Source organism: Peromyscus eremicus, chromosome 23 (genome assembly GCF_949786415.1).
Source record: "Peromyscus eremicus chromosome 23, PerEre_H2_v1, whole genome shotgun sequence".
In the NCBI taxonomy this organism is placed as follows: domain Eukaryota; kingdom Metazoa; phylum Chordata; class Mammalia; order Rodentia; family Cricetidae; genus Peromyscus; species Peromyscus eremicus.
In genome coordinates, this window is record NC_081438.1 from 23,944,293 (window position 1) to 23,956,915 (window position 12,623).

At 46.8% G+C, this 12,623-nt stretch overlaps 1 protein-coding gene across 9 annotated transcripts in view; it reads right to left on the bottom strand.

The window, feature by feature from the left end:
* Gtf2i (general transcription factor IIi) overlaps positions 1–12,623 on the bottom strand; it is a 95,410-nt gene that overhangs the window by 44,292 nt on the left and 38,495 nt on the right. For 6 of the 9 annotated variants that reach the window (XM_059249643.1, XM_059249642.1, XM_059249644.1 and 3 more), the window contains exons 7-9: positions 5,946–6,000; positions 5,459–5,502; positions 2,169–2,246 (exon numbers count right to left, since the gene is read on the bottom strand). In XM_059249643.1, coding sequence (XP_059105626.1) covers positions 2,169–2,246; positions 5,459–5,502; positions 5,946–6,000 — 177 coding nt within the window. The remainder of the gene's footprint in view (positions 1–2,168; positions 2,247–5,458; positions 5,503–5,945; positions 6,001–12,623) is intronic. The other 3 variants (XM_059249645.1, XM_059249648.1, XM_059249647.1) reach the window with 1 other exon arrangement.

The following is a 12,623-nucleotide window of genomic DNA, read 5'->3' on the forward strand; positions in this document are numbered from 1 at the left end:
GATAAGTTTCCACTGTACGTGAGACAGTTACATGGAGCCCAGGCTGACCTCTGACTTCTGAGGTCTTGCTGCCTCCACCTCTGGAGTGCTGGGAACGCAAGCGTGCTCCAGTGTGGCCAGTCTACATGGTGCTGGGGATGGACGCCAAGGCTTCTGGCATCCTGGGTGAACACTACCCCTGAGCTAAAGCCCGAGACCCTGAACAGGCTTTTTAGAATTCATGAACTGAAAGAAGCAAAACGCTACTTTCAATGGCTACTTTTTAACATAAAACAAATAAACAACAAGCCACAGTCTGTAACACCAGCACTCAAGAGAGCACGGAGACTCCTGGGTTTGGGGACCTCGGCTCATAGCAAAACCACATATACATAATAAAAGAAAACACGAACACAAAACACTATCTAAATACAACACACAAAACACCCTAGACCAGTGGTTCTGGACCTTCTTAATGCTGCGACTCTTTAATATACATAGTTCCTCATGTTGTGGTGACCTCCAACCATAACATTATTTTCCCTGCTACTTCATAAATGTCATTTTGCTACTATTATGAATTGTAACATAAATGTGTTTTCCGATGGTCTTATGACCCCTGAGAAAGGGTCATTCACTCCCAAAGGGGTCACAACCCACAGGTTGATAACCACTGCATTTGAACAGTCTGCAACAGCACATAGGGAACTTCACAAAGACACCAACACACTGTACAAGCAGAGACACGTCACAAAGGAGAGACATCGTAGGGCTGTGGTGTGTGGTTCAGGGGCCGAAGACCTGCTCGCCCCGCAGCTCAAGGCCCTGGAGTCAATCTCCAGTCCAAAGAGGGGAGTGTGGGAGAGAGGAAGACAGAGGGAGAAGGATGGAAAGAAAAAAGGGAAATACCCACAAGGCACTACTCTACTGGCCTGGGGAATGGGCAGCAGAATGTGTAGCTTAGCTTCTTCAACTGCATTAAAGAAACAGTTCAATGAGGAAAACAGTTAGAACTCATCCTCGGTGACATACGGAGCTTGAGGACAGCCTGAGATATATGAGACCCTGACGCAAGCCAAGCCATTCTGCACAGTGAACACACACCAATAAAAAATAATTAAGCCCAAGAGTGACAACGTATGCTTCTATCTCAGCACTCAGGAGGCAGAGGCAGATGGACCTTTGTGAATTTGAGGCCAGCCTGATCTACTTAATGAGTACCAGGGCAGCCAGAGCTACATAGTAGAAACCCTGTTTCAAAAAATACCAAAGAAATGTCACCTTCACAGTGTGAGTGTTGAGGGTGTGTGTGCGTGGGGGGAGGAGTGTGGGGGACTTATACTCACAGCAGGTAATGCAAATGATGTCAATGAAGAAAATGATGTTTGAAATAAAATGTCCCCACCTTTAGCAATCTACCTGTTACCTTTATGTACATGAGCAAGACACTACCAACCAAGTCTAGCTATATTCTAACTCTAAAACCATAAAAAGAATCCTGATGATGATGATGATGATGATGATGTCAGCTTTAAGTCCTAGGATTACAATCAGTAAACTGTTCAAAGGCCAGCAAGAGAGCTTAGGGGGTAAAGGCACATGCCACCAAGCCTAATGACCCAAGTTCAATCCCCAGGAGCCATCTAGTGTAAGGAAAGAAACAACTCCTAGCTGTCCTTCACCTCCATATGCGGGCACCCTACCCCCAACTTTTGTCACTGACAGTGACAGTACATGAACACAGATATTTGCACGCTTAAACGTCATGAAATATTATTCTAGGCATTTGTAAGATACTCCACAGCCAGTAAGGCTTATCACTTTAAAGAAAATCAAGTCTCCCAGGCAAGTGAAAACCAGAACTCCGTGAACATTTCACAACACACACACTGAAGCAGCCACTAAAACGTTCGTTTGTTTGAGGCGAGGTCTCCCTGCGTAGCTCTGGCTGGCCTTGGCCTCCTGAGTGCTGAGCACACAAGCATGTGCTAACCACGCCACGCTGAAACTGCTAAGATGACTCGGGCTGACCATACAAGTGAAGACACGGATGGGGACCAGAACTCTCACGTTCGCCTGACTCGGACGGAAACTAGGAACAGGCACTGTGGCACAGATGGCTATTGGCTCAGAGAGCTGAACGCCACCACCAAGTGTCAGGAAGAAAGACCCCATTAAACAATGGTTACCTTGAACGTTATACTGATAGTAATCAGGATCTTCTGACTCCTCCTTAACTGTCACAGCGGCCATTTCCAGAGAAATGCCTACAAAACAAGTGACAGTCTCCAGTAGGTCACAGTTCCAGGGCACTGCACATTAAAATCCTTATACAATGTAAACAAGCGACAGTCTCCAGTAGGTCACAGTTCCAGGGCACTGCACATTAAAGTCCTTATACATGTAAACAAGTGACAGTCTCCAGTAGGTCACAGTTCCAGGGCACTGCACATTCAAATCCTTACACACATTAAAGACTTTGAAAGGGCAAATGCTTATCAGGTAGGTGTTGAAGGAAGCCACCTGCAACCCCAACCAAGCCAAGGTTTTGGCAACTGACAGATAGACAGACAGACAGACCCAACCAACTGACCGACCTGAACAAACGTCACAGTAAAAATCAACTTAGGAAAAAGGGGAGAGGAAGGGAAGAATGCTCACTTCGTCTCGCCCCCAACAGGACAGGAAGGAAACTTTAGAACACAGAGTACCAGTGGGATATGGCTGCCCGACTGCTCTTGGCTGGGGAAGGGAGAGGTAATACTCCGCTACCTCTGACAGAGACTCAAAGTCACTCAGTAGAGCAGGAAGGTCTTCAGCATTCACATGACCTGAGTGATTTATGCTCTTACCTCGCAACATGCCTAAGGACAATCTCTCCATCCCACAGACCAGCCTAAGAACTAACGCTAGAAACCCTCAGAAGAGACCTAATCACAAAGCTTTGCTGACTTTAGGTTAGACAAGTATTTTCTAGGTAAAAAGAAAATAAAAGGAAACCCTGTGTCTGGTTCAGCCGCCAGGAGGCTGCAGGATTAGCAGACAGCCAGAGCCACAGAGCCATACTGTCTCTAAAGGACAATAAAACAGAAAGGGGGCGGGAGGATGGGGGCGGTACCGTGGAGGAGGAGGGCATAAGAAAAACGTTAATGATATCTGTGTACGAAAATGCCGCAGTGACAGGGCTGGAGAGATGGCTCTGAGGTTAAGAGCGTGGACTCCTCCTCCAGCTCAGAACCACCCATAACTCGGGCTCCAGGAAGCTCTGATGCCCCTGCTGGTCACTATGAGTACTGCACTCACATCCAACTACATAGTCACACAAATACACATCAATTTTTTAAATTTTATTTTTATTTTATGTGCACTGGTGTTTTGCCTGCATGTGTGTCTGTGTAAAGGGAGGTTGGACTCCCTGGAACTGGAGTTACAGTTGGGCTGCCATGTGGGTGGTGGGAAGTAAACCTGGGTCCTCTGGAAGGACAGCCAGTGTTCTTAACCTTTAAGAAGCCATCTCTCCAGCCCCCATACAAATTTTTTTAACCAAAAATAAATATATACATATTTTTTTAAAATTTTTTATTTTTTCCTTTTGAGACGGAGTTTCTCTGTACAGCCCCAGCTGTCCTAGAACTTGCTCTGTAAACCAGGCTGTCCTGAAACTCACTCTGAAGACCAAGCTGGCCTAGAACTCAAGAGATCTGCCTGCCTTTGCCTCCTGAGTGCTGGGATTAAAGGTGTGCAGCACCAACCAGCTTTAAAAAAATATTTTCTTTAAAAAAAAAAAATGCCACAGAGAAATCCACTGCCTTGAATGCTAACTTTGAAAATTAAGTTTAAAAATTTTTTTTAAACCCATGAGACCTCAATCCTATACAAAGAACACAGGCAACTAAGAAATACTGAGATTAGGAAGAAATAGTCTTCTCTGCTAAAATTTACATATAAGTAAGATTACACAGACTGAGCAGGTTATATTTGGGGGTGGGGGGAGAGAATGTAATAACAATGTGACCTGAATTTGAAAGAGGGAAAGGCAGAGTATATAGAAGGGTTTAGAGGGAGGAAAGAAAAGAAGAAATAATATAATTATAACTTTGAAAATAAAAAAAAATTTAAATGAATTAAACCAGATGTGGTGGTGCACACCTTTAATCCTAGAAATTGGAGATGGAGACGCAGGCACTACATAGAGACCTTGTCTCAAAAAAATAAAAAATAAAAATAAAGAGCAAAACATGTTTTAAATCTAAAAACAACAAAATCACAACCTTGGAAACATAGTAACCACAATTTGTTATTTTTTGAGTTTCAAAGACACCATTAAAGAAAATAAAAAGACCTAGCACAGGCTCTAAGAAACATTTGCAAGACCATATTTCTGACTTGTATCCAAAAAAATATGCAGAACTTCTGAAAACTGGGGGAGGGAAAAAAAAAAACACCAATAACCACAGGTTAAAAATAAAGCAAACAGGAGCTGGAGAAGGACTCACTGGGTGAAGAGCTTGCCACACAGCAGAAGGACTGGAGTTTGCACCCAGAACCCATTTAAAGTGGGTCATGGTGCTGTGTGTCTCTGATGCCTGCTCTGTTCTTACAGTGATATGGAAGGCAGAGAATCCCTGGAAACTCTCAGTCAGAGGGTCTGGCCCATCAGGAGCAAAACGCCTCAGACCAACGCTCGCGGTTGCTGCCTGATCTCAACAGGCACACCGTGGCACACATGTGCCTGGATTCATTCCTTCCCTCCCTCCCCCCACTGTCTGTCTCTCTCTTACATACATACATACACACACACACACACACACACACACACACACACACACACACACACACGATTAAAAAAAAGAAATGTCATCAAAGACACAGGAACAGCCAATGAGTGCATGAAAGAAATGTTCATCATCATCTCCCATGAGGAAATCACAAATTCAACCACAGTGAGGGAGCTTGAGAGACCTCTCCGTGGCTGAGAAGGCTTCCTACACAATCCCGAGCACCAGAGCTCATTCTATCTCAGGATTCTCGTAACAGGTGGACCAAACCGGCCCTGAGGGAGGCAAGGGTAACGGGACTGAGCTTCCCAGATAGCCGGCCCTGAGTTCTGAGAGACCCTGCCTCAAAGGAATAGTCAGAGTAGAAGACACTGGGCGCCCTCTCTGTCCTTGGAGCATGCACAGGCACACAACTTCCCGCCCCACCCATGCATACAAATATACCATATTTACATACAGGCACATGCACGAAATTAATGATTAATTATAAATAAATCTTTAGAGGCCCCTCCTACAATGAAACCAGGGAGAGCAGCACATGCCTGAAATATTAGCACTGGCCAGGCCAAGGCAGGAGGCTCCTAAGACGCCAGTCTGGTCAGCATAACAAGACACAGTAACTAGCAGCTCAAAATATAACCTCCTCGACGACTAAGGAAAAGACTACGTTTATAAGCGATTCTAAGAGTACTAGTACATACCAGAGTCTTCCGTGGGTTCCGTTTTCACTTTGATGGGGCCGCAACTGAAAGAAGGGAGAGGCGTGGATCACGGGGTGCAAGTGTGAGGGCCACCTGCACAGCAGTTAACAGCTTCCCCGACGTGCGGCCTTCCGTAAGAAGTGCCACTGTGCACAACTCCTGAGGCGAACCGACATGCCCGGTGTCACACACCTGCAATGCCAGCACGTAGGAGGCCGAGGCAAGATGACTTCAATACGAGACTACCTGGGCTACTAGAAAGTAAGGCCTTGCCGGGCGGTGGTGGCACACGCCTTCAACCCCAGCACGTAGGACGCCGAGGCACGGTTTTTCCGATATGAGACTACCCTGGGCTACTAGAAAGAAAGGCTTTTTCTCAAAAACAAAATTTGCATTTGCACTCTGGATGTGTGGCACGAGGCTGTCTGCTATTTTGGTAACTCTGGGCATGAGGCACAACAGTGCTGGTGAGGGATGGTTTGTTTACCTTCCACCAGGAGACAGGATGGTCCTCTCAGTATCTGATGCCATCACTCGGCCACCTACAAATGAAAGCAAATTACATTCAGGTTTAACAACATTTTAAGTAGGGTTGATATTTTAATATTCCCAAACCATTCTCCACCTTTTTTGTTGGGTGTTTGTTTTGTTTTATTTTGTTTTAAGACAGGGTTTCTCTGTGTAACAGCCCCGGCTGCTCCTGGAAACTTGATTTGTAGACCAGGCTGGCCTCGAACTCAGAGAGATCAGGCTGCCTCTGCCTCCTGAGTGCCAGGACTAAAGGTGTGCGCCACCGTGCCGCCCACATTTGACTCCTTTTGTTGTTGCTGTTTTAGGTTTGTACGTAGAGTCTCGCTACGTAACCCAGGCTGGCCTTCAACCTCACACAGTGCTGGGATTACAGCATAAACTACTATGACCTGGCTTGTGGGGGATGTGAGGTGGCGTGAGAGGACCTGGAGGAGAAACTTTCTGCGACGTGCAAACACAGACGTGCAAACAGACGTGCAAACACAGATGTGCAAACACAGCCTCTGACCGCCTTTATCCACCTTCACTTCACACAAATATTTGGTCAGTGAGCTGAATACAGAAATCAAACATTCATTTCTTGAGTGGCATACAATGAGCCTGCTGACACAAATGTGACCCTACTTAAGGGTCAGTGCGGGGGCTTTTGTGAGATATGATGGAAGTGTTCACAGTAACATAATGATCAGCTGCCAACTTGTGATACACTTTAAAATGTGAATTATACTGCAATTAAAAGAACTGTTGGCAGTGGGGTCGCAAGCCTTTGATCCCAGCACTTGAGAGTCAGAGGCAGGCGGATCTCTGAGTTCAAAGCCAGTCTAGTCTAGAGAGTGAGTTCCAGGACAGAGGGCTACACAAAGAAGCCCTGTCTCGGAAATGCCGCCCCCCCCCCCCACTCCCTCAAAAAGAAATGTCTTGCCAGGCTTGGAGGCACACAGGGAATCCAAGCACTAGGAATGCTGAGACAGGAGGAACCTAAGTTCAAGGCCAGTCTTGACTACATGGCACAACCCTCAGCAGACCACTGACCTAGCACGTACAAGCCCCCGGCTCACCTCACCAGCACTGTGGAGGGCGCTGGTGGAGTCAAACCTCCACCGACCTTACACAGCCCTTCCTGAGAAAGCCGAGGATGGATGTTCCTCACTTGAGGAACAAGTAAACACTGTGTTGTATCTATATATAACACGGACACAATGTGGACAAGAAGGGAATCGCCTGTGGAGAGCACATGGGAGGTAAAAGCAGGAGGCCTGCTCTGAGTTCGCCAACAGCCTGGTCTGTATCAAAAGGTCCAGACCACCTAGGAAGCAAGACCAAGTCCGGACAAGCAAAAGCTGGGGTGTGACAGAGCACGCCTTTAATCCTAGCACTTGAGAGACCGAGGCAGGCAGATTTCTGTGAATTCTGGACCAGCCAGCGCTACACAGAGAGGCCCTGTTTCCAATATTTGTTCAAGTGGGGGGGGTGGGGGGGGTGGGGGGCCAAGGAGACATGCACACAACACAACAGTAAAATGAGAATCAACTGTTACTATATAAAGCACAGGTAATTTCAAAATGAGAAGCCAAGCAAGAGAATACACACATTATCATTCTATCCATGTAAAAATCTGGAAATGCTGGGGCTGGAGAGATGGCTCAATGGTTAAGAGCACTTGCTGCTCTTGTAGAGGACCTGGGTTTGGTTCCCAGCACCCATATGATGGCTCACAACCACCCAAAACTCCAGTTCCAGAGGAACTGATGCCCTGTCCTAACCTCTGTGGGGACTAGGCATGCAATATGGTGTACCTACATACATGCAAGCGAATCTGGAAATTCCAGTAAACCTACAGGGACAGGAAAGGACTTAATGAAAGCTTGGGGGTACAGCAGGCAGGAACCATGAGGAGGCAGGATGAAAGAAATACTCAATTTGTGGTGGTGAAGGGTCATATGGCACACAAGGGTCCACACTGATCACACTGTGTACTTTACAACTCTGTAGTTCACTGTGTGTCAATCACACCTCTAGAAGGCATCAAAACTCCTGAAGTCAGGTAGTGAGACGCCATTTGTTTGGTTTTAGCTGTACTGAGGACTGAACCTATGTCCCCCCTCAAGTGCTCTGCCTAGGAGGACCATCCGGAGCCTGTCAGGGGGATTCTAGGCAAGAACTCCACCCTGAAAACTCTGTCTCCAGCTCTTGTTTCGTGTTTTATCTTGTTTCATTTTTGACACAGGATCTCACTATGTAACTCTGGTGAGTCTGGAAATGACTATGTAGACCAGGCTGGCTTTAAACTCACCAAGATCCACCTGCCTCTGCCTCCTGAGTGCTGGGACTGAAGGCGTGGGCCACTGCGCCCAGCCCGTCTCTGACTTTTTTTGGGGGGGGGCGGGGTTTCGAGACAGGGTTTCTCTGTGTAGCTTTGCGCCTTTCCTGGAACTCACTTTGGAGACCAGGCTGGCCTCGAACTCACAGAGATCCGCCTGCCTCTGCCTCCCGAGTGCTGGGATTAAAGGCGTGCGCCACCACCGCCTGGCTCCGTCTCTGACTTTTAAAAATGTATTTACTTATGTGTGTTGAGTATTGGGAGGCATGTACCACGCACCCACGTGAAAGTCGGAGGACAACGTGCAAGAACTGGTTTTGTCCTTCCCACGGTGAGAGTCCCAGGGGTAGAGCTCAGACTACCCAACTTGGCTGCCAAGGCCTTACCCACTGAACAAGCTCTCCAGCCTCCTTCTTACTTATTTTGGTACATATTCCATGAAGTTGCCCAGGCTGGCCGTGAACGCACTCTAAGGGCCACAGCGAGAAACAATCTCCCTGCCTCACCCTGACCTAACACGAACCACATACCCACCTCCAAAATAACCATTTTTTCAAACTCGATTGGATCCCTAGGTGGGCATGGTGGCCTTCTGTAATCACAACACTAGGGAGACCAAGGCAAAAGGACCATGAGCTAAAGGTCATAAGACGCCACAGCAAAAGTCTGTCAGAAAAGAAAGTGTGTGCCCACAGAGGTTTCCTAGTGAGAACTTACTCAGGGTCAGAGAATCTGGGCTTGCTTTACCAGCAGGACTGCATGATGGGATGATTTGACCACGAATGTGGTTATCAGTTGCTTGGAAGGGTCTACACTTGGCTGTACCGCGTGCTTTGATCTTGCAAGGGGGAGGTCCTTTGCCCCTCCCCTTGGGATTTTTATTTATTTTTTTTACGTTTTATAAAATCTTCATTGACAAATAATTCACACAGTATACAATTTGCCTGTTTGCACAGTTTGATAGACTTTAGTCCAGCATCCTCTTAGGCCCATGACACCATCACCATTTTCTATTTTAGAACATCACTGTCTTCAATTTCATACACACATATAATGTATGGTGATTACATTCCACCATATTTTTTTAAATGAACATAATATTTTCAGTTGTAACCATTTTTAAGTTCAGTTGGCATTGTTATAAAAAGCCTTTTGAATAAAGCCTCGAGGCCGTTGAGTATTTATCTGGATCCAGTGGCTAGGTCTCTCTATCTGATATTTTCTTATCCCTCTCTCTTCCTCCTAAGAACCCTAGAAAAGGTGGGAGCTAACCTCCCACAACAAAGAAACAACCAGATGCTGCCCCCCGCCCCCCCCACATCCGAGAATAAGTTATATACTCTGTTTGCTTTTTAAAAATAAACAAAGCCAGGCAGTGGTGGCACATGCCTTTAATCCCAGCACTCAGGAGGCAGACCCTGTGAGTTGGAGGCCAGCCTGGTCTACAGAGCGAGATCCAGGACAGGCACCAAAACTACACAGAGAAACCCTGTCTAGAAAAAACCAAAAAAGAAAAAAATAAACAAACTTATTTTAGCCAGATATGATAGCACATGACTTTAATCCCAGAATTCCAGAGGCAGAGGCAGGAGGATCTCTGTGAGTTTAAATCCAGCTTGGGCTACAGAGCGAATTCCTGATTGCCTAGGAGGTTGTGACAGGAGAATCTTAACTTTATTGAGCAAGAGTGTCTCTAAATAAGCTTCCAGATACATAAACATAAACAAATAAATAAGGCTCTCTGGCCTATACATGCTGTGGCACATGTACCCACACCCAGACCTAAAATAAATTCAATTACTTTTTAAATAAAGTGTAGAGCAACAGAGGTCAACACTTGATTGTTAAGCTCTGGCCTCCACATGTATGCACACACACACCTAGGTGCACCCTTACACACAGACATGCACACAGACAAACATACACACAAAATAAAAAAACAGGGACTGGATATGTAAGTCACTGACACACCATGTGCTTACCATGCTCAAGATCTTGGGATTGATTGCAAGAACTAAAATTTAACTCAGTACTTTAATTGATGACTTCTATTATTTAAGTAAAAGATTGATCACAAAATGAATGATCACTTACAACCAAAGCCCACAGAGTAAGGGATGCTCCTCAGCTGGCACAGCCACCCCACAATGAACGCATCAAACACAAGCTCCAAGTCACTCACAGTAAATGTCATTCCCGCCCCCGATCCCCACCCCCACCCCCCAACGAGTGTGTACACAAACCATGTGTCCACATGCATCTCACAAGGAGGGGTCAGAGGATACCTTATTTACCTTATTGAGGCATGGTCTCCTATTTTTTTTTTTTTCCTCTGCTCTGTGTACTCAGAACTACTGGAGGCTCAAGGGTGTGCAGATTCTCCTACCTCTGCCTTCCATTTCACAGCAAAGCTCTGGTACTACAAATTCCTTTTTTTTTTTTTTTTTTTTTTGGGGGGGGGGTGCCTGTCCTGGATCTCACTCTGTAGCGCAGGCTGGCCTCGAACTCACAGAGATCCGCCTGGCTCCGCCTCCCGAGTGCTGGGATCAAAGGCGTGCGCCACTGCCCAGCCTCTCTCAATCTTAAAAAGGACCCCACACACTGATGCCTTCCCTCTTAACGTCAAAGGGGAATGTTCACCTAACACGGAGAACAATGTGGAGGTGACAGACTGTTCTCTCCCAGCACAGACATCAAGGTGGCCTCTGGCTAAGGTGTTAACCCTAGCCAGACCAAAGGGTCAGGAACAAAAGGCACACTGTGGCAGGAAGGAGAGGGACACTCTCTGGCTCGCACATTTGCTGTGAAGACACCACAGAAATAGAGTCAGGGTCAGCTGACTTCCAGCAAAGTTACCAAGACGACGCAGAGAGAGTGCGCTCTTCACTGATGGCTGCTCGAACACTGGAGACCCAGATGCAGAGACAAATTTATGCCTTTACATTCTGAAATACACAAACCCAAAATAGACTGGAGATCTGGGAGGTGTCGCTCAGTGAGCTGTGACTGGCACCGACCGACACCCTGGGTTCCAGTCCTAGCTAGCACCACTGGAAATGGAAGAACTCGATCCAGGAGCTAAAAAGCTGTAACCTGGAGAAGAAGAACACTTGCAAGGCCAAGGTCCACGTCCCAAGGTCAGGTGATGTCTTCCTTCTTTTTCTTCAATACAACCCCACAGCATGAGCGGTGAGCAAGCACCATGGACTGAGTCACCTCCCAGCCCCCAAACGACAGCTCATCAGAGAAGACAGACATCCAGGGCACAGTGACAAGCGGAGAAAAACCATTTCCTCTAAACATTAAGACTGGGCCTCGCGAGACAACTCAGCAGGCGACAGAACTCGCTGCCAACCTGAAAACCCACATTCGGTCCCTAGAATTCCTACGATGGACAGAACTATGTCCAGCAAGATGCCCTCTGACCTCCACCGTGTGCTGTAGCACATGTGCCCTCCTGCCATGAAATACATTTAATTTAATATTTTTTTAATGTAAAACTAGGCGCTGGGGAGATGGTTCGGTCGCTTGAGGATCTGTAACAAAAGCACGAAGACCTGAGTTTGGAGTCCCTGTACCCTCATAAAAGCTGGAGCTGAAGCAGGGGCAGAGCCACTGAGTTCACCGGCCGGCTGGTGAGCACCAAGGTCAGTGAGAGACCCTGTCTCAAATACAAGAATGACGGTGGAATAATCCAGTATCGGCTAACTCTGGCATCTGCACAGATCCACACACGCACAAGTACACAGACATAATAATGGTGCCAACACAAAAAAAAATAAATAAATAGAACTCCCAGCCAGGAAGTGGTGGAGCACTCCTTCTTCAGTCCCAGCCTGGGGAGGCAGAGGCAGGCAGATCTCCGTGAGTTCCAGGACACAAGGCTACACAGAGAAACCCTGTCTCAAACAAACAAACGAAACTACCAAGCAAATGGGCTGGAGAGACGGCTCAGTGGTTAAGAGAACTGGTTGCTCTTCCAGATATCTTAAGTTGAATTCTCACCACCTACTAGGGGACTGACTCACAACCACAGGTAACGCTAGTCCCAGGGAATCTGATGTGGCCTTCTGAGCTCCTCAGGCACCAGACACCAAAGACAAACATACAGACATCCATACACACAAAATAATAGAAAATCAAATGAATTTTAAAAAAAACTATCAAGCAAGCAAAAAGACAATTCACAGAACTGGAGACAGCGCTTGTCAGTGACTGACCACCACTGAGCTCATCATGGCGGTGCTGCCCACAATGGCCAGCTCCAGAGGAGAGGCTGAGGTCTGGGGCTGTGAGGCCACGCTGGCTCAAATA